Source organism: Nematostella vectensis, chromosome 4 (genome assembly GCF_932526225.1).
Source record: "Nematostella vectensis chromosome 4, jaNemVect1.1, whole genome shotgun sequence".
Taxonomy (NCBI): domain Eukaryota; kingdom Metazoa; phylum Cnidaria; class Anthozoa; order Actiniaria; family Edwardsiidae; genus Nematostella; species Nematostella vectensis.
Genome location: NC_064037.1, coordinates 5938540 through 5959681, shown reverse-complemented (window position 1 = coordinate 5959681; position 21142 = coordinate 5938540). Strand labels below are relative to the sequence as shown.

Below are 21142 nucleotides of genomic sequence, written 5' to 3'. Positions count from 1 at the left end.
TAATAGTTTCTGGCACTGCTTTTAAAGCAGTATTAAGCTACGCAAAAATACACATCTCGTCCCTGGTTAGGCTTGAACCATCAACCTTTCGTTAACAGCCGAACGCGTTAACCGATTGCGCCACCGAACACCCTTCTTTAACACAACCCTGAAAAGTAATCATTTCCCCGCAAGTTTTTAGTTTTTACTGGTTTTCCCGATGGCATAAAGTTTACTCTCAATAATAATAGGTAATAGATATGCATGAATAAAGACACAGGGTTTTTTAGGCCTAGATTAAACAGATCGCCAGAGTCACACCCACGCCGTTCTGATTCGGTTGAGTGTCTCGACACTAACTGTGGAATAGATTTATGGTACCCTGGGTACCAGAGCCTCCAGACCTCTCTCGTCCAGTGACGCTCGTCGCGGCATTTTGGCTGAGCGTCACTGGACGGGGAAAGTCTTGAGGCTCTGGTACCCAGGGTACCATAAATCTATTCCACAGTTAGTGTCGAGACACTCATTTAAATGAGTGCGCAATACACGGCGCTAACGTGGCATCACCTGTTTAGGGCGGCACAATAATGCGACTCTAGCACGCCGTCTAACCAATTAGGCCTAGTTCATAGTCACTGCATTTTGATGTGCCAATTTTAGTATTTACACACACAAGGATATCCAAGAGAAAACTACCACGCTATAGCCTTAATTATTGACACAGGCAGACCAACACAGACACTAAGCACACTGAAGAGTTATAAACTATAAATGCAGCTGAAAAGTTCATCAGTTAAAAGGCGACAACCAAGCATTAAACAATGACTTAATTAAGAGCAAAATAACCAATTTGAAAGCCCCGGTTATAGAAATCTCATAAATTTTAGAGGAAAAGATAAAACCTCTTCCAATTCCAAAGTTTCTTTTATAGATTTCCCCTTTTATCCTTGTAGAGATCAGCGGGGGGGGGGGGGGGGGGGGGTCCCTATATTTATATATTTCTGAAGAGGGGGAATAGCACTTTCTCTAAACTTCACGGCATGTATATAAATGGAAGGAGCGCCTTCAGCCACGAAGGCACCCTTAGTGCCTAAATTAATTCACGAATTTTGTAAGTGCTTCTATTTAGAATATCAAATTGTAAGCCAATAATACCTGGCAAATACAGATAACTAAATAATGTCTTGCCGCAGTTTCTCGAGCAAACACAGGTGTTGTCACAATGATGTTACAGTACCTTGATAAGAAGACGGGGAACTGCTTTCACTTAGTAACGAACTGGCTGCGAGGAGACCAGAGAAGATGAGACTTTCAGTTCTGTTGTGCTTCACTGCAATATCGCTTGTTTCAAGCGCCAGTATTGATGGTGAGTAGAAGAATTAAAAAAAGTCGATAGTCAGACCGCCATTTTAGGCTATCGAATAATAGTTACCCAAGGCATCGATTAGCTGGTCTCTTTCCAACGGCTTATACACGAGTGTAACTAATTGCTAACCATGTTCTCTTCAAAGTATATTTAAAAGAAGACCATTGTATTTCAGAACCATAAACAAAAATTTCCAAAACAATAACTTTACGGAGAAATGGGTAATGAATAATATTTGTTTAAATAACATATAAGAGTTAAGCGCGTACCCAGGATTGGCTGAAGGGGGATGTGCAGTCATATAGAAAAAGCATAGTATTTGAAAATTCCTTAATAACTTTTTGGCCGTCAAGGGAGGGGGGGGGGGGGGCAAAATAGGCAAACATAACTTCATGCAATGATTAACAACAACTGCGTCAGTATCATGGACAGGGTTCGTTGTTGATTTTGGGCCAACAGAGAATGCTGGGAATCCTAGGAGCGATCTTTTCGAAGGAGATATGATCCTCACTCCGGATCAACAACAATCGGTGAACAACGGTGACTTGGGCGCGTCCAGAGGAGCGCCCATCCACGACAAGAAATGGCCCAACGCCATCCTGCCCTATGAGATACGCTCTGACTTAAGTAAGCTATGAAATAAAGTATTTTAAAAAGCCATTTGGCCATTGGTAAAGATTGGATATTCGTTGTATGGTTAGGGGCGTGTTTGATATTAAGAAGGGGCTTATGGGTGGGGTAAGGCAATTGATGGTTAAAAGCAGGTAGCATGATTAGCGGAAGGCATCATGCATCTTGATTAAACCTCGACCGTACTTTAAGGTTCTATGTCATGATTTTTCTATGGGCCACGGTTTACTTGGTAATTAGCCGTGTGAGGGATACGCCATACGAGAATAGGGTGCCTGTGCTTATTAATGTGTTGATTTAAGAGGGGATCCCAACCAAGATTGATACAGAACGCGATGCTAGAATGGGATACCTGTGCCTATTTACGTGTTGTTTTTAGGGGGGACCCCTGCGGAGGGAGTGATACAGAACGCCATGCGTGAATGGGATGCCTGTGTTAAAAATCACGCAATTAAGTTTTTAGAGGGGACCCCAGCGGAAAGAGTGATACAGAACGCGATGCGCTAGAATGGGAATGCATGCGCTAATTCACGTGTTGTTTATAGAGGGGACCCCAGCGGAGGGAGTGATACAGAACGCCATGCGTGAGTGGGAGAGCAAGACCTGCGTGCGATTTCAAAAGCGAACAACGCAGAAAAACTACGTCTACTTTTTCAAAGGCGATGGGTAAGTCCAGGGGGGGACTCTCCAGAAAAGAAGACGGGGGTGATCGTCACATCTTTTAAAAGTTCCACCAACTGCCATCCCTTTGGAGGTGTTGAAGGATTTCTGTTGACCACGCCCATATTGCCCTCCTTTAGGGTTGAAATCGATTTTGCCGACGATCACCCCCCTATGTTTTTATTAGAGTCCATCCCCCGAGCGGGTAAGACGTTTCTTTGGAGCATAGAAGGGCTAAATTTTCTGGGATCTTTATCTAAACACAGGCCAGTTGCGAGCAAAGCTTATTCGCCACGGTAAAGAAATTTAAACTGAGTGTGTTATATTTAAATAAAAAAAGATCATTCGGCTGCAATAAACATTTTTTCGAGATGGATCTCTTTTATGGACGCAATAGATTATACAAAATCTGGATAGCTCTGCCTCGGATGTTTTTCTTGTTTTCTGGACACTTGGGAGCCTCTCAGTCTACAGTTGCTGGGTTATATTTTATTACAGCACCATACTGTACTACTCATTCATAACAAACTGCTACTCTTTCTTAGTTGTTGGTCGTATGTTGGAATGCTTGACCGCGGTGCGCAGGCGATCTCACTAGGCAGCGGGTGCTGGCACAAGGGAACTGCCGCCCATGAAATTGGTGAGTTCTAAGGGTTACCACAACAAAGAGAAAATAAGACCACATCTTCCCACAACCCTTTGCGATGCGCGTGTAAAACTGAGGATAAAAACAAACTGCCATCTTGTTTACAATTTTGACGTCTTACCTCGGTTTCACGCGCGCGTCGCAAAGAATTGTGGGAAAGTGAATTGTAGCAATGGGAACTGGGAAAACGGAGCACAAACATCCCATCCCCCTCTTATTCCCCATCGGGGTGTGTGAGTGCTTCACAGAGACCGACCTTACAAAAGTGCTTCCATTATGAAATATAAAATATAAAGTATAAAAAAGTGCTGATTTCTTTTATAAAATAATAATCAATCACAGTACCTGAATCAACTGGTTTCAAATCCATCAAGCCATTCGGATACCACTTTATATCACTTGATTTATTGATTGATGTCATTGTCATGTTATGTTATGTTCAAATGACCTTGAGCTATTGTTGGTTTTAAACCAATCATAGCGCATGTACTATCCAATGTATTTAATGTTCTGCATTTTATCTCAGGTCACGCCTTGGGGTTTTATCACGAGCAATCTCGACCCGACCGAGACAACTACGTCACCGTTCACTGGGACAACATCAAAACTGGTACGTCAACGCTATGGTAACATACTGAGTTAGTTCTGAAACCCTATTTTATTAGTGGAGAGACGCTGAAATGAAAACAATCGAGTAGTCCTTGCTTGAATCGAAGCTAGTGTAAGTTTGTTAAGGGGGGAGGGGTCAAGCTTCTCCTCTCCCCCCCCCTCCCCCTTCGTAACGGACCCGGGACTCCTTCATTGGTATGCAACTATTTGGTGATCTGGAAGGTAGGCGTGGCGAACTATCCAAAGTCTCTAGGAAAAAAAACTTAAAAGGTAACCTGCTAAAGGGCAGGAGAGATCGTTGGCAGCAAAAACAAATCAAAAAACAAAAATAATGGATTGTTTCACTTCCCAGTTCTAGTATTGAAAGTACCTAAGTAAGAACTGTTTGTTACATCCTTGCTCTGCCTAATGGACTTCTTGACACTTTACAGATTCCAAGCACAATTTCAACAAGTACTCGGCTGACAGAATCAACACCTTTGGTACTCCCTATGACTTTGGCTCACTGATGCATTATGGGAAGAATTACTTCTCCGTCAATGGAAGAGCGACAATCACACCTAAGAAGAGTGGGGCAAGTACAACACATCTTGTCTCACACATGCAATTTCTAGCTTTTGCGATCCTACACATAAAGTCTCTAAAAATTTCGATGCTACACAAATCGTATCTAACACTTGGTCCTACACATACCACGTGTAATACCTCTGGTCCTTCACATATTGCTTCCAACACATTTGGTACCGCAAATACCTAGTCGTACACTTCCGGTTCCTCACAATGCCGTGTGTAACACTCCCTGTCCGAAACAAACTGTGTGTAACACTTCCAATCGTTCACATACCGTGTCAGTGTAACACTTCCAGTCGTTCACATACCGTGTGTAACACTTCCAGTCGTTCACATACCATGTGTAACACTTAATTCCAATCGTTCACATACCGTGTGTAACACTTCCAGTCGTTCACATACCGTGTGTAACACTTCCAATCTTTCACATACCGTGTGTAACACTTCCAATCGTTCACATACCATGTGTAACACTTCCAGTCGTTCACATACCATGTGTAACACTTCCAGTCGTTCACATACCGTGTGTAACACTTCCAGTCGTTCACATACCATGTGTAACACTTCCAGTCGTTCACATACCGTGTGTAACACTTCCAGTCGTTCACATACAGTGTGTAACACTTCCAATCGTTCACATACCGTGTGTAACACTTCCAGTCGTTCACATACCGTGTGTAACACTTCCAGTCGTTCACATACCGTGTGTAATACTTCCAGTCGTTAACATACCATGTGTAACACTTCCAGTCGTTCACATACCGTGTGTAACACTTCCAATCGTTCACATACCGTGTGTAACAGTTCCAGTCGTTCGCATACCGTGTGTAACACTTCCAGTCGTTCACATACCGTGTGTAACACTTCCAGTCGTTCACATACCATGTGTAACACTTCCAATCGTTCACATACCGTGTGTAACACTTCCAATCGTTCACATACCGTGTGTAACACTTCTAATCGTTCACATACCATGTGTAACACTTAATTCCAATCGTTCACATACCGTATGTAACACTTCCAGTCGTTCACATACCGTGTGTAACACTTCCAATCGTTCACATACTGTGTGTAACACTTCCAGTCGTTCACATACCGTGTGTAACACTTCCAGGCGTTCACATACCGTGTGTAACAGTATGTGAACGACTGCCGACACATGCCATGTTCAATAGGGCAGGAGCGGATCTAGCTTTTCGCCAAAGGGGAGGTTTAGCTCAGTTACAAAAGTGTGAGGGGGTAATTTTTTTTACATATGGCTTCCTATGGCAGCCCAAAGGAAGGGGGGGAAGCAAACCCCCTAAACCCTCCCTCTAGATCCGCTACTGCAAAGCTCTGCTCACCATGTCAACTCATACCCAATAGTCCCAGTGTCCTACATACTCCTAAATCGTCCACTCATAAGCTTCATTTCTGCTTCTTTGGCTCACAGGCGAAAATCGGACAGCGTGACTATTTGAGTGACTTGGATGTGCACCAGATGAATTTGCGTTACGGGTGCCCAAATCATTATAAAGGTCCGTATTATTATAAGATGGTGATAATGGGTTGGTGTAATGTATTACAGTAATAATAATGTTAATGATGGAAAATAATTTTTAAACTGATGAATATATAGCCTCATTTGTAGAGCTTCCTCTCTGCTTGTTTCTAAAAGTTTATCCGATCGCAACACGTCTTTATTTGATGTTGATGATGAATGATGATGATGATGATGATGATGATGATGATGATGATGATGATGATGATGATGGCGATGGCGATGGCGATGGCGATGGCGATGGCGATGGCGATGGCGATGGCGATGGCGATGGCGATGGCGATGGCGATGGCGATGGCGATGGCGATGGCGATGGCGATGGCGATGGCGATGGCGATGGCGATGGCGATGGCGATGGCGACGACGATGATGATGATGATGATGATGATGAGGAGGAGGATGATGATGATGATGATGTAATGTTATGAGGAGGATGAGGTTTTTCAATTAGCACATCTTTGATAAAATACTAATAACATCGATAATGACAACGATAATGATAATGTATCTCTTTTCAGTCGAATATGGCTGCTCGTGGAGGTTTCTGGTAAGTGAAAATACTTTTTTGTTTTTTGTTTCCCTGGCCGCTTTTACTAAAATACCTGTGACCCAACTTCCGTTTTCTCAGCTATAAAACATGCGAGTACTAGGTTGTTTTAGCCTCTTCAAAATCCGACCCGACTCGAAACTGACTGTTAAATTTTCTTGACCAGACTTAATGTTTATGAAAATAACTAATATTCCAATTTATGTTTTGCGCTTTAATTTTTTTTCTTTGTGTTTTTCTTTCCCTTCAGTCGGCTGGCAGGCGGTGCTGGAAGAGGTGTGGTATCAAGGGGTCTGGTGACTGGTGTTGGGTTGACAAGAAGTGTAGTTCTAAGTCGAGCTGTGGATCTAACATGGATATGATGGTGACGCAGTGCAACGGAAGCTGCGGTTAAGATCTGATTGATTCTGAAAAATAAACTAATAATGATAAGTCTGAAAAATAAACTCAGTTATCAGTCCAACGTCGTTGTTTAGACTTTTGTCTCTGTGTTACAAATTTTGGAAGCCAATATAATGAATACTACAACTTTCTTCCGAGCATTACACAATTCTTTCAGATCATTACACATAATAACGACACCCCCGACCCTCCCCCTCCCTTCTTGCCGAGTTTACATAAAGCCCCTCACCTCCCAGGCATCTCTTATACACCTTTTTCAAAACAAGTTTAAATACACTTGAGAATCTGTGTGTCGTAACCCGCGGTGGTTTGTGGGTAGCGTATAAACGGCTGAATCCTTGTAACTAAAAGCTATGTGAATGTTCGCTAGAACAGATTAAGAATTATACAGCTTTTTAAACCTGGATTTTTATTTTATTTACCCATATTTGCTTATTTACTTGATACCCATGAGGCACTGCGGGTGACGATACACAGATTCCCGACTGCAACCTTATTTGAAATAGTTGTATGTCTCTTAAATCTAACCGCGAGAACGAAAAATCTCTCTTTGTAGGGAATGGGTCAGGGTATGGACATTTCATTTCTAAAGATAAAAGGGAAAACCTGTTTCAATAAAAACAACGTATGACATGAAAAACAAATACTTTCACCAAAGCTGCTTCTACATTCGGCTGCCTTGCTGTAGTTGATATTGATTCAAATGTGGAACAAGTTTACCACAACACCTTTATCCAAATACAAATACACCTTAATACAATGAGCCCCCTTACCGAAACACGTTAAAATGGCATATTTTGTCGTTTGAATATGTTCTGATGCCGAAATTAACCATTTTAAAAGTTGATGCTTGGAAAAAACCCTAAGATTTGAAGATTCTTCAAGAAAATATGAGTATTCTCTCACTGCTTTTATTTAGTGTAACATTTGTAGTACAAATAAAAATGTTCGTATACACGTGTCCAGGTGGTGTCCCTGTACTGGGTATAAGAGCTAGATAATATTTAGTACTTATTACTCTTGATAAGTTAACCAGAGATAAGATGAAGACTGCTTTCGTGTTCTTGTGTCTCGCTGCAATAGCGTTCGCGGCGGATTCCAATCCCGACGGTAAGAAGAATATTTTAATAGGGTTCGACTGAAATGTATACTGCGTGCTGTTTGAAAACAACGTCATATTAGAAGAATTATTTTTGGTTTCAATTATGGCCCCCGAATGGTCCCCCGAAATCTCGATGTGCTCGCAGTTTTCGGCTAATGCTCGCATGCTCGCGCAATTTTTTTCCGCCGTGCTCGCATAGGTTTTTTTTCGATGTGCTCGCATTGTATTTTTCGATGTGCTCGCTGCTCGATTTATTCAACAACTAAAAATGCTCGGTCTTGCATAAAAAAACGGGGTGCTCGCCAAAGACGGTAGGTACGTTATATATGATATTATATATTGTCCTGAAATGTAATTCTATTTTTTTTTTGTCCATAATCTTTTTGTTCTTTGGACGTTATTTTGTCCGTTCGTACCTAGATATCATATATATCCCTACCCAAAAGACCATTCGGGGGCCCTTCAATTAGATTAACAAGGTATATTGTTTTGATTTTCATTTCGAGTGGATATCCTTAGGTGCAAAGTGTTACGCCAGGAAATACAAAGTTCTATGTGATATATGAATGGATAAATAGGATTTTAGGAATTAAAGGGGCGGTGTCATCATTTGCGCATCTAGTTTGCGGAAAGTTTCTCGTGAGCCAAGCAAAAGCTCATATGAACCATTAAATTTCCGGTGGATTCTTCTGGAGAACTTTTCGCTGTTCTATTGGCGTTTATTCCTATATCATGTGATTTGTGCCTCTCTTGTCATGTGATTGGTTACCATATCAAGACAATTCAGCCGAAAATTGTCAATTTTGCCAAACCCGTTACTTCCATATAAGGAAACTAATATATTCGTTATTTGGAAAAAAACTGAACGGTTCTTGTTATTTTTAAGGTTACCGTACCGCAGGTGCTTGGTGACTTGTAATCAGAAGAGAAAAACAGTGACTGTGACCATCTTTAGTCAATGGAGAAAGTATCTGAAAAGAAACTAAGAGTCCTCGGTACCAGTTCCTTAAAACGACAACATTTTCTTCATATGCTGTGTCGTATTGCTTTTCTAATAACGGGTATCCTGTGTCATGTGTTTTGCTACCTTGTGTCAGTATCGTTTCTCTGACGATAGGCTGTTTCTGTTTCTAGTGAATCGTGGCTGATAGAACAACCGAACAAAGCCAGAAAGAATCTAAATGTCTTATATTGTCAAAGAAATGCTAATCTCTATTCGCCTTTCCTCACAGAAAATCTTGGGATTGTTGATCCTGACCTGTTCGAAGGAGACATGGTTTTCCCCCCAGAACAACAACTGGCCGCATTAAACGAAGACATCACGGGCTCAACAGTCAGAGGAGCGCCCATCTACAATCGCAAATGGACCAATGGGATCGTGTACTACGAAATCAGACAGGAATTACGTAAGACTACCTAATAGTGATAAGCGCACGCAGAAGTGCGTAGCTAGGCCTGAACTCGTGGCGCGCGTACCTTCTATGGGCCACCAAAACACATTTTCTTCCGAAGAATTGTCAGATGATTAGACTTTACAGAGACCACTTCCACTTAAGACGCCATTTACATGGTACAAAAAGGCGAAAGAGTGATGATAGGAGAAAACATTCACGGCTCACAGAATAAATTTCATGGCACCTACTAGATCCTCTAGAAACAACCATAAAATTTAATTGTCGCAATTCCCGCTGCTAGAGCTGGTTTTTCAGGCACCCTTGAGAAGTCGTTATTAGATTTGACCATTTCGCTTTATCGATAGAGGGAACGTCGGCTGAGGGTGTCATCGCGTCAGCGATGCGTGAATGGGAGAGCAAGACATGCATCCGCTTCAAGCGAAGACAAAACGAGATGAACTACGTATACTTTTACAAGGGCAAAGGGTAGGAAAATCCGAGAGGAATTATGTGTACTTTACAAGGGTAAATAGTAAGACAATTGGGGAGGAATAACATTCAAATTTAGTATTTTTAAGGGCAAAGGGTAAGTAATTCCGTAAGAACTTTCCCTGACCATACTATAATATGAAAATATACCGCGCTCTAACAAACTGTGCCACAGGAGCTAAACTATATGACTGTTTGGCACAGATAGCTGGGTGGGGACTGGGAGGGGGGATTTTTAAGATGTCCTGATAAATTAGCGCCCCCCTTTTTTTAATAGTTTTTTTTTATTAAAACAAACACTTTTTTTTAAATTAACATTCTTATATTTTTGCTTGTTTTTTTACTATTTACAATATTTGTTGTAAATATTTAGTTGTTGTTGTTTACCTTTTTTTATATAAACGGTCTGTTTTAATACATTCATTATAATTTTTCCTACAAATATATACACAACATAAACAGAAACACAACACAAACAAGACCACGAGCCCTCACCCTTCCCATTCCATTCCATACCCAATCATTTTATTAACAACTTGACTCTTTTAAAGCCTCTATAACATTTTCCCATTTTTGGTAGTGTGCTGACATCTTACGTTTTCTTTTTGCAACTAGGAATTCAATTTTTTCGTATTGTTTTAGAAAGTTTTGGAAGACCATTAAGGAGGGGATTTTAAAGTTATTTTTATGTTTAAAGAGGCACAATTTATAAAGGAGGATTATGAAATTTTCTGGGCCTTCATCCTTAATACAGAGTAAAATATTTTCAAGATTAGATTCTTGCAGTGAAATATTATACCGTTCAAGCCATTGCCTTGCTTCAAAGTATAAGTTCTTGGATTCTGTACATTCTACAAAGAAATGGTCTATTGTTTTAGGGGATGATAAGCAAAAAGAACATCTAGAGTCAGGAATAATGCCAAACTTATGTAACTGCTTATTTAAAAACAAAACATTGTTTAGAATTTTGTATTTAAAGTGTCTAATATAACTATCTATTGTGCTTGAATAAATTCTAGTATAAACAGTTTCCCATTTTATTTCACTACTACTATTTATTCTCTTTTCTAAATTCTTTTGAGCTGTCGGTGGCTTCAGTATTCTCTAAATAAGATAATCATATATCACTTTTGTTTTTATAGAGTCCGCTTTATTATACAAGTCCTTTAAGAAGTTTACATACTTCTCCCTTATTACACTGCTAATACTGGCCATATTAGCAATATGGCAAGTTTAGCGCCCCTATTGCGGCCTTACTGCTGATAATTACCACGCGCCTTCAAACTGTGCCGCAGGATTGCATGGTTCTAACTTTCACGTGATCGCTTGTCTTTGATTGGATTGTGTTCACGTGACCAACAGGTGCTCCTCCTATGTTGGTATGTACGGTGGCGGGCAGCCAATTTCACTGGCCGACGGTTGTTGGTATCATGGCACGGTCGCACATGAGATTGGTAAGTTTTGCTGTCGCTGACACACAACTATGTGCACATGGGCATTCGTTGACATTCACCAACCGCACATCTTCCCGCAAGTCTTTGTGACCCGCGCGTAAAACCGAAAATAAAAACTAACTTTGCCTGTTTACAATTTTGACGCATGACCTCGGTTTCACGCGCGCGCGTTGTGGGAAGATGTTGGGTAGGTGAATTTTATTATTTCGCAAGATATCTTGAAATTTCTCTAGAAGTCTATAACCAGTCGTAAACAAGAATGCCTTGTAACCGATAAGGTCTTGTCGACTAGATATCGGCATGTAACCCATCTTATGAGGAATTCGTCTTTCTAATTCATGAGTGCAACGAATTGGTGGGGTGACATTAGCCTGCTTTCCAGTTCTCATTTTTGGTTAACCGGCACTATTTGTTTTTGAACACGCTCTGAAGGCCGCGCGAGAAAGTCGAGGTCCACTTGGGCTAGCGAACAAGCCGACCTAGTGCTCCTCGTCCATCATAGATATCATAGTTATCTTGATATGCGGCCATGCCAAAAATATATTGTTTGTAAAACACTTTTAAGCTTAGTTGGAAGGGTGTGGTACCATCAGCTCACAGAGCTGTTTGTTAATACCAAGATTTTGATTACCCCATCAGGTCATGCGTTGGGATTTTTCCACGAGCAGTCGAGACCCGACCGAGATAACTACGTCACCATCATGCTTGACAACATCAAGAGCGGTATGTGACGCTAACAGGGCGTAGAGATGGCAAAATAAGGACATAAACCAATATTAAAACATTGCAATGCTGAACAAAATTGAGATATTCTTTCCACTTGCCTCCCGCCCTCTGGTATTAAAAAGCGTCAATCAGACACTCTTATTCGCTTAAATTTGAAAATTCAATGGTATATTAGCAAGGAAACTTTGAAAAAAAATCCACGAATTTAAGTCCGACACTTGGTTAACAGTATTTGATTTGATAGTATTTAACGTCATGTTTTTAATCAGAGTGATTAGCCAATGACAATGTAGGCTCTGTGTAACATGATATTGATCTGAAATATTGCCAAGTATAACGAAGTGTATTGATCTGGGGCGACGAGTCGATATATGAAGAGTGATGCCCTCAAGGTCTATAGCCACAGGATGCCCAAGCTGATAGATTTACCATATGCCATTTTAGAGGCGAAGTTCAACTTTGAGAAGTACACGTCGAGTAAGATCAACACCATGAATACCCCGTATGACTACGACTCCCTGATGCATTATGGGTCGCATTACTTCTCGTACAATGGCAAGCCGACAATCGTAGCTAAGAAGGGTGGGGTGAGTACAATCCCTTGAAAACACAGCACCTCACATATTGACTAACGGATGCATTACATATCAATCAATGGCAGTCGTTTTTCCAAATTAAACGTTAGGGTTGGCGGGTTGCAAACTCGCAGTAAACACGAATTCCTGCAAGTGTACGTGGAAACTTTCGATGCACACAGTTCTAGGGAGACAGAAAGCGAAAACATGATTGAAGCGGACTTCCAAATAATGTATGTATAATGTCCTTTAGTAAGGAATTGACCTAGCCTGCCAAGCGGCTCTCGGCCGCGCGCTCGCTTTTTCTTCGTTCGTCTCCTCTGTCTCCGTCCCCTTCCCTAGAATTGGCAAAACGAGCTAGAAAAAACGACAGCTTTTAAAACAAGATTGATTGATATGTGCAATTTTTTAAAATTAAAAACCGATAGTCAGTGAGTTATGTAAAAGTAACTCCTACATGGTAACACCTACTTAGTAACTACTTAGTACATCTCGAGCAATAGAAGTGCGACAATAAAAAAATTGATGTAAAAAAAAAAAATCCAGAAAAAAACACCATTGTTTCTGTAGAGGATCGAACTAACGACCATCGCATTTCATGGCACTCACGAGACGTACGACGCGCTAACCGACTGTGCCACAGGAGCACTGCTAGTTTTGCACAGAAAGCTTCATATTTTGAATATGCATTCCATTTACAGGCGACATTTGGTCAGCGGTCCTTCATCAGCGATCTTGATGCACATTTAATGAGCATGCGCTACGACTGCCCGGCATACAAAGGTGAATATTATACGGCTGCCCGGCATACAAAGGTGAGTATTATACGACTGCCCGGTATACAAAGGTGAGTATTATACGGCTGCCCGGCATACAAAGGTGAGTATTATACGGCTGCCCGGCATACAAAGGTGAGTATTATACGGCTGCCCGGCATACAAAGGTGAATATTATACATTATACATTTCTAACTCAAACTTTTGTTTTTCAGTCGAAGGCTTCGGCTGCTCCTACAAAGCATCTGTAAGTTCAATGGTGTGGTTTAGTGTGGTTCAGAGGCGTTACGAAATTTTAGGAAAAATGTATGCGAGCTGAATTCACAAATTTACCTCCCGCCATATTCTCTATATATTGGTGCCCTCTCCTTCGGGTAGATTGCCCCCCCTTCGGGAAAACCTGGACCCACCCCTGTGGTTTGGATGTCCCACAGACGATTGTACTTCAGGTTCACCAGGGCACTTTCTTGTGTACATCTGTAGCAAAAAGGAATTAAGCTTTATTGGTCTTTGGTTATTTTTGGACGAGAAACGGGTTCCGAAATAGTGTGAAGCGAGAGGGTATGATGCACTTTTGCGTAAAGCGAAACTATCCTGTGAAAACCCTTAGCCAATCAGAGCGCAGGAGTTGTGTTAATGATACAGTGCAACCGTATAGTTAAAGCTCCCTCTGCAACAGATATCTGTGAAATATCAGCCTTCTCTCATTTCTCGACAGGTGGCCGCCCGTCGCTGTTGGAAGTACTGTGGTACGCGGGGATCTGGTCACTGGTGTTGGATTAACAAAAGCTGTGGCACCAAGTCTGACTGTGGGACTGGTGACGACTTGATGGCCGCACAGTGCTATGGGAAATGCGGCTAGAGTTGAAACCACGTGGTGTGTGTAACAAATAGGAATAAACGAGATTTTTTTAAATATCACGCGTATTTTATTTTATTCCGAAATTTAATATTAGAATTTTACGCGCTACCAGAGCACAAAAATAAGTAAAACCTCTTATTTCTAAAATGTTTTACAGTAGAACCCAACAAACTCGAAGAACTATAATTTCCCATTAACTCTTTATACTAATCTACTTTTTATACAGAATAAAATATATATTTAGACTATACGCTTTTTATTCAAAACCATTCACACTTTTCACATAAATCCATTCCTCAGGATGTATGTACAATACAAATTTACAAATTACAAAATTATATTTACAATTCGAGTTGTGGCTCTATGACGCGGAATGTCATTTAATAAATACCACATTAATTCCTTTTTAAATGAGGTTCCAACAGCCTCCCCCCCCAAAAAAAAAAAAAGATAAAGATAAAAATAAGGTTTAGTTAAACTAGTCGTCTCAGTTTCGTCTCGTTTTCCTTCCCTCTCGTCCGCGCTGTCTTGAGTCCAGGAAGACGAGCTTGCTTAGACCCATTGCTAATCTAGGAGACTTCCTGCCATATTTTGACGTTAAAAGATCCCATGAAATCCTGTCGATTATATTGTCTTCTACTTCTCATCGACGTGATGGTATGTTCTTCTCTAATAAAGAGTAACCAGTACTGTAAATCCGAATGTTGTTATGTTCTCTGCATTTTCCAAACGACGAACGTTTTTATAGATGACATCAGATTACATAGGCTGGAAAGCAAGTCTATAAATTTTTCTTTTCTGTATTTCCGTCTCTCTTTATATTTAGCTTTACTTTCGTGACAAAGAAAATATTATCGCTGTTATCTTTCACTTGTTCTTCATTCTTCCTCATCCAAAAGGTTTCCAAAACTTTTATAAAAAGTTCAATCTTCAGTCTTGCTCTTGCCTCCCTCTCTTTACATAGTGGCATGACCAAACAGCTGACGCTCTCGCAGTCGCCGGGTGAATTCCTTCCAGAGCATGCGTCGTTCCTTTAGAATACCCTTCAATAGGCCGCGGTTTTCCATGGCTCGCCGGGATAGGTAGGGTAGCACGTCTTCCACAGGGCCATACGGGACGTACTTGTACACAGAGTAGCCTGCCTGGCCTGCAGAAAAGAACGAAAGGTCGGATATCAGCCACCATTCGATATCAATGAAAACACAAAATATTTTGCGCAATTAAAAGCTCTGGTTTAGGGACCGATCATATGATATATTATGCATCGATAACGAATCCCCCCCCCCCCCAAAAAAAAAAAAAAAAAAAAAAAAAACTGGTTGAATGGCTAAATAACAAAGCTGAATCTCGTGAAAACACATTTCTGCAGGTGTCAGCTTTCTGTCATTTGTTGACATCCACTTTTAGCATTTTCATATGTCGATGTATTTTTTGCGCGACCTTGTCGTTATTACATTGTCTGAAAGAAGGGGCGCGTTTTGACTTACCGAGTGTGAACGAAAGCGGGTCTGACATGCCGAGCAGTTGTCCAAAAAACACCTTCTTATCTTCTGGAGAGATTCCTAGCTCGTACATTCTACACAATAGTGGAAAAAAGGGATAAGAAAATTGAAGTTGTTTTAACTTTAACAGAGTAACAGGTTTTTCAGTGTACTGCTAGACCCCCCCTCTTCTCCCCCGTAGAGGAAAACAAGAAGACGCAGCGGTAGTGATTGGCATAGCGCAGTAATAAATCTTCTCCATATGTGCTATACCACTCCCTATTAGGACGGTCACTATCAAGGACTGAAGGGTATAATTTAATACCTTTTGACAGCAAATCTGACGGAGTCCTCATTATGCGATGCCACCATGACATTAGCATCGCCTCTTCTGCACTCCTCTAAGATGTCATTTAACGTCTGGTTGTAGCACTCGCTCGTGGCGGCATAGCTTGGGTGGATGGGATCGTCATAGCCAAGGGACTGGGCACGAAGACGTTCTTGCTCCATGTATGCGCCCCGCACTAATTTGGCGCCAAATTTAAAGCCCTCGCGGCGCGCCAGCTCCATATCAACTTGGGCGTCACGGTGGGCGCTCTGTACAGTGAATAGCAGAATATGTGAGTGGTTAACGTCTTGGAAATCAACAGGGCGAAACAGTGGCAAACAATTTGTCTCATCACCTATTACATTTGAATACTTTATTAATAAAGTGATATAAATTAAAGCCGCATTGTCACCAGTTTAATTCCGGAGGTTCGACGGAAACCTCAACCGTTAAAAGACAAAAGAATCTATTAGAATCCGAGATATTTAACAGGCTATCCGCTCTAAATTATCGATCACATCCTCAAAGAAACTTCCAATAGACACACTGATTTCAATATTTTGAAATATTTTTCGCGTTTTCCGTTAAAAATCACCGGAGATTTTTACGTAATCGACCAGAAGTAAACTGGTGACAATGCGGCTTTAATCTCAGTTACTCTTACTTTTAGATAACACTGGTATGTGTTGAGGACCAGTGGAAAAGATTTGTTGAATTCTCTCTGCAAATCAACAGTGAATCTCCTTATGGCGGGCTGGAAGTAAGACTGCTCAGCATCAATCATCAGCCTCACATTCTTGTTTCTTGCGTGCTAAGGGTCGAGATGATCAAAGCAATCAAATTAGTACCTGGTTGTTGCTTATGGAACAAAGCAAACAAGACATTCATATTTTATGCCAATGGCAGAAAGTCTTAAATTTTTAGACAACACTAAGTGGCCTGCTAAGTATTGTTCTTCTCCCATCCTTTAATGTTGTGTGTCACAAAATCTACGCAACATATTACACTTGTGGCAATTCTTGATCATGTTACTTGAATGTGACCCCAAAAATCCCCCCTCCCCAATAACTTTTTAATAATCATACAATCACTTCACCTCGCCCAGTTGGTGGAGCCTTCCTCTCATATTCTCAACTTGTCTGAGCTCGTCAGGTGTGAGTAATGTGATCAGAGGTTGGCCTGTCTCCTCCTAATAGGACAGAAAAATACCACACTCAAGCAAAGATCTACCACCTTCTAATTTTCTGCACCAAGGGACATAACATTTGATATTTGACGGGGGTGGTGGTGGTGGTGGGAGGGGGGGTGATGATAACCAAAAAAATATCGAGCAAGCAAAGACTGGCAAACAAAACATCATTCGGGAATAGAAAAGGGAGCAGCAAAACTGTTCAGGAAAAAATATTAAGCAAACAAAATTCCGTCGTAAAATATTAAATGGTCCATCCCTAACACTTAGAGTGAAGATACTGCAAGCCCTATACCCACTCTACATATTTTCTATAAAAACAGATGGCTCATTCTGTGAAAATATCCACAAGCAGTGCCAAGATTCCCATAAAGGTGACGATTGAGCACGTGGGAGAAGGGGCTTTGCTCTTCTGAGGTCCATGGTCTATAATCTCATTTAAAGCATCCCTGCCCATGACATACTTACATCGCCAACAGGGTGAGCCTTGAAAAGTTTGGATAACTGCAACTGGGGAGTCAGGTACTCATGCCATTCGATCACGTCTATATCCCTGTCGACAAAGCCAAAAGAATGAAATCCCAACTCCATACATAATCATAAAAAGTTCTATGTCGATCTGTTTGGGCTAAGGAATAGGTGTACTAACCCAGAGTTATCAGTGTCAATCAAGTCAAAGATGCGGTCAGCCTCTTCTTGACTTATGTCAACCTAGGAAAATACAAGATATTAGATATCACAGGCAAAGATACTGCATACTTCCAAATACTGAATCTACAGCAGTAAAGAGGAATTCATAGTTGTCTCATTACCCCTAATCTCTCCAGGCCATCAAAAAATCTATTCTTTGCTAAGCCATAACCAATCTTGTTCTTGATGGCAGAGTCCATTGTAAGCTGATCGAAGAAGGCCTGCGTCTGATGAAGTATCTCTGAGACTTTCAGCTGCAAAAAATACATACAAAAAATACACGAGTGATATGCACGATCTCAGAGGGTCTCAGAGGCTGTGAATGACCAGCGTTATAGAACAAAATACATTTAAAAATTGTAATAATTACCAGAAGCTGAGGGCGTCCTAGAGCAGTGACTTTGATAGCGGCAAAGCCATCACTTGATGCACCGCTGGCTGCATCTACACATTCCATAAAAGTCTCCAGGCGGGCATCACACTCAGGTTCACCTGAGTAGAAGTAGGTGCGTGCACTAAAAACACCCTTGCGGCGGTCCGCAAATTCCTCATGGGGTTTGAAGCGCCCATGGTCATCTGCAATATCTACACCACAAAAAAGGGAAAATGAGATTTTTTAATCATTTTAGGTTGTATTAATCAGGCAGTTGCAGAATTCCATATATCAAAACAGGGGAGGGGATCAGGCGTGAGCCCAGGATTGGCTTAGAGGGGGACAGTCATTGTTATCATATGGAATAAGGATAGAATTTGATGATCCTTTAATAAGAAATGACCCAGTCTTTGGTGGAGAAGGGGGTGTGTTCATAGCACTTTGCTTTTACATGCATGGGGAAGGCAACACACCTGGGTTTTTGACTTATTACTGTAAGCCCTTTCTCACCTGATACAAATTCTGGCTCTTGCTTTGTATCCCTTTAAGCAGAGAAAGATAACTTAAATGAAATGTTTATTGCTTTTTTTGTGTACCATTCCATGCACAAGTGGATGCAAATAAGATAAGTAATCAAGTCATTCAAGTAACAAAATAGCATTTGTTAATGGATTGAGAAAGTGATATAAGGTGGATGTCTTTAATGAAAGGATAACATTGAACTTACCCCATTGCTGTTTTGGTCTCCTCTTCTGATAAATCTTCTTCAACCGAATAATCAAGAATAGCACCTACTCCATATTTGTTCAAATTGTGGATTGTAGGTTTTATGTCATCTTTATCTTCCCCAGCCACAAAATGTCCATAGAATGTACTCTTCATCACCTTTCTAAAAAGTTTTTTCCCCATCAGTTTTTGAGACAGTTTCATAATCTGAAAAACAAATTAAAAATGAAGACAGTTTAGTGAATTTTAATATTCAACAAAAATAGCAGAAAAAGTATTGAAAATCATCTTAAATGATTGAATATAATTTACAGATAAAAAGAGACATACTGGAGAAATCTTAAAAATAAACTTAAAATAATAAATTTTTATACTTATGCAGAAAAGTTGCATGTTTTTAATTACCACAATTTAATGATTTTAATATCTTAAAAGATATTAATAAATGAGAACCATGCTAATTATTTATTTAAAAAAATATTTATGATTTAAATGCCCCTGGAAATATGTTTTTTATCTTTAAAAATGCCACAGGAATATATCAATAATCTATAGCTACTGTCTGAGATCACAGGCAAGGGACTAAATATAATTCTAAAATGAAATAAATGCAAGCATGCAGCCACGAGTTCAATAAATTGAAACAAGATGCACCATATGAACAGATACCAAGAGAAAATTTAATCTTAAATTAGTAAACAGCCATACTCTCACCCCCCCCTCCCCCTTTTTCAGGGATGGAACGGTGTACCACAGACTAATAATTTAATTGGCATACAGCATGTCCATAACACGAGGTTAAATTATTGCAATTAAATACAAAATATTTGCAATTGAAAGCAGACACCAAATACCTCTATTGTGTATGGTTATTCAACTGTTCTTAGTAGGCTTATTATGTTAATCAATCCAGTGGGTGAGAGAATATTTTTTAACTTACATACTTAAAGAAGTACTTATACAAGCTTGGTTCGAATACGTAGACAAAAATTTACGTCAAAGTTTTCAACAACAAATAAGAACATTTTCATCTGCTTTTCAATATTATAGATATCAAGAACCCTATAATATATATATATATATATCTACCCTATATATATATATTTCTCCGCGACGACAAAAATTAAGTTTAAGATGGAACTGTTCATAAAGTACTTAGCATTGCGAAACAAACGGTCGAGTATCAGCTCTTTATAGGGCTGATAGATTTGAATCACATGTGATCATGAACGAAAATAATAAAACATCGTTTGAAGAGAAAAACTAGAAGAAACAAAATTTAGAATCTAGATTATTCGTATGGGACGATGGAACGTGAAAGTTCTCGTGCGGCGCTATCTCTCTAGCTGCGTATGCCGCTGCGAGGTATGACGAAAAAACCTCGTAACTTTAATGCGCAATTCGAGATAGATAAAGAAGACACAATTTCTTACAATGGCCATCGGTTCCTTGTATTGAGGACTGATTTTCAAAATACAAATAACGTGAGGCCGGAATACACATACCCCTATTTTGGCTTTTTAAAATACTTTTTATTTAATCATCCGTGCAATATGGTTGAACACCTACCTCTTGGTTTTTCTCGACGAGAAAATCGATCGAGCACAATCTAAATACAGCCAGAGCCCTGGCAATCTCAAAAGTGGTTTTTGAACGAAAGGCTTCTTTCGCATTGTCAAATTTCAATTCTTTTGGGACAGGTAAAACTGCCTGTTCCTTTTCGATCTCCAATCTGTCGTGGTGTTTATCAACAACTTGCGCGGAAGCGAGCGATGACTGCCATCGACTTGTGAGTAGTAGCTGCTTTCTCAATAGACTCTTTGATAGTATAGTGTTTCCTCCACGACGTGAGATTATTGCTCTTGATGCCATTTCACAATACTTTACGCTTTGGTGGGATCAGCATTCAAAGACGAATGAAGCGAAGCGAGGGACGAGCGAAGGTCTGACCATTGATTTGCATTATCTAAACAAGTTCCGTTCCTGTTCAAAACAAGTTTTGCACGTGCGAGGTCGCACTGCCCGCCT

The 21142-nt window shown here is 40.4% G+C and overlaps 3 protein-coding genes across 3 annotated transcripts; 2 read left to right on the top strand and 1 right to left on the bottom strand.

The window, feature by feature from the left end:
* The first annotated feature begins 1193 nt into the window (after positions 1–1193).
* On the top strand, positions 1194–7010 carry LOC5509313 (blastula protease 10). Its single transcript, XM_048725849.1, has 9 exons — positions 1194–1345; positions 1805–1972; positions 2521–2641; positions 3181–3275; positions 3808–3891; positions 4322–4464; positions 5893–5977; positions 6519–6547; positions 6798–7010. Exons 1-9 carry the CDS (start codon positions 1282–1284, stop codon positions 6939–6941), a joined length of 933 nt encoding a protein of 310 aa, XP_048581806.1. The 5' UTR covers positions 1194–1281; the 3' UTR covers positions 6942–7010.
* A 921-nt stretch (positions 7011–7931) lies between these two features.
* On the top strand, positions 7932–14381 carry LOC5509334 (blastula protease 10). Its single transcript, XM_048726194.1, has 9 exons — positions 7932–8059; positions 9284–9457; positions 9811–9931; positions 11297–11388; positions 12028–12111; positions 12559–12701; positions 13391–13472; positions 13681–13712; positions 14184–14381. The coding sequence occupies exons 1-9, from the start codon at positions 7993–7995 to the stop codon at positions 14325–14327; spliced, it is 939 nt and encodes a 312-aa protein (XP_048582151.1). The 5' UTR covers positions 7932–7992; the 3' UTR covers positions 14328–14381.
* Positions 14382–14566: 185 nt separating this feature from the next.
* LOC5509314 (proline dehydrogenase 1, mitochondrial) lies at positions 14567–21076 on the bottom strand. Its single transcript, XM_032378209.2, has 12 exons — positions 20684–21076; positions 19116–19321; positions 18899–18930; positions 18386–18600; positions 18138–18269; positions 17975–18036; positions 17794–17878; positions 17233–17325; positions 16801–16947; positions 16134–16405; positions 15815–15903; positions 14567–15474 (listed from the first exon to the last, which is right to left on the bottom strand). The coding sequence occupies exons 1-12, from the start codon at positions 20984–20986 to the stop codon at positions 15284–15286; spliced, it is 1827 nt and encodes a 608-aa protein (XP_032234100.2). The 5' UTR covers positions 20987–21076; the 3' UTR covers positions 14567–15283.
* Positions 21077–21142: the final 66 nt, after the last annotated feature.